This window comes from Alligator sinensis, unplaced genomic scaffold (assembly GCF_000455745.1).
Source record: "Alligator sinensis unplaced genomic scaffold, ASM45574v1 scaffold948_1, whole genome shotgun sequence".
In the NCBI taxonomy this organism is placed as follows: Eukaryota; Metazoa; Chordata; order Crocodylia; family Alligatoridae; genus Alligator; species Alligator sinensis.
Window position 1 is genome coordinate 159,590 of NW_005843093.1, and position 712 is coordinate 160,301.

Here is a 712-nt window from a genome sequence, read left to right on the forward strand (position 1 = left end):
CCAACCGCCTGCTGCAGCCGGGGTGAGTCTGGCGGGCCACAGGAGGTGGCGAGGAGGAGGGGCAGGGAGGTGCCAGCGGGGTGCTTCAGCACCGGGGGCGTGAGCTGGGGACGGGGTGCAGGGTAGCGTGAGCACCACCACACTCAGTCACCGTCCAGCCTCTCCGCAGCGGCACCCTGCTGGTGGCGGAGGTCGCCAGCCGCTTCCTGGACGTCCGCGCCTTCGTCAGTGCCGTGACCCAGCTGGGCTTCAAGATCGTCTCGAAGGTGCATGCAGGGCTCCCCACCCGCCTCCTTGGGCGCAGGGGCGTGGGGCAGGGGAGGGCTTGGGCCCAGCACTGACGCCTGCGTCTCCCCACAGGACCTGGCCAACAACTTCTTCTACTTTTTCGAGTTCAGCAAGACGGGGCGGCCCCACGCGGGGGCCACGCTGCCCGGCCTGCGGCTCCGGCCCTGCCTCTACAAGAAGCGCTGAGCTACGGGGGACATCCTGCAGCCCGCGGGCCGGGCCGGGCACCCCTTTTCCGTGTGGTCAATAAAGTTGTTGTTGTTGATGATGAAACTACCCGCGATGCTTTTCGGGAAGTGTAGTCCTGGCAAGGGGGAGCGCATGCGCGGTGGGGGAACCGGGAAGTGGCGGCGCATGCGCACCGGGGCCGGGGAGCCGGACCGCGCATGCGCGGCAGCCGGGCGGCGGCGATGGCGGCTCCGGG

General features: G+C 69.8%; 2 protein-coding genes across 2 annotated transcripts in view; both read left to right on the forward strand.

The window, feature by feature from the left end:
* Window positions 1–2: 2 nt before the first annotated feature.
* Window positions 3–553, forward strand: RRP8 (ribosomal RNA processing 8; the record flags this gene model as incomplete). The annotated part of the gene is made up of 3 exons (XM_025193715.1): window positions 3–22; window positions 170–266; window positions 361–553. Coding segments are annotated over 3 exons (231 nt in total), but the record flags the coding sequence as incomplete, so codon positions are not given.
* A 17-nt stretch (window positions 554–570) lies between these two features.
* The window catches only part of LOC102378662 (F-box/WD repeat-containing protein 7-like), a 7,272-nt gene continuing 7,130 nt past the window's right edge, over window positions 571–712 (forward strand). Inside the window, exon 1 of the mRNA XM_025193717.1 lies at window positions 571–672. Within this exon, the coding sequence (XP_025049502.1) occupies window positions 571–672 (102 nt within the window). The remainder of the gene's footprint in view (window positions 673–712) is intronic.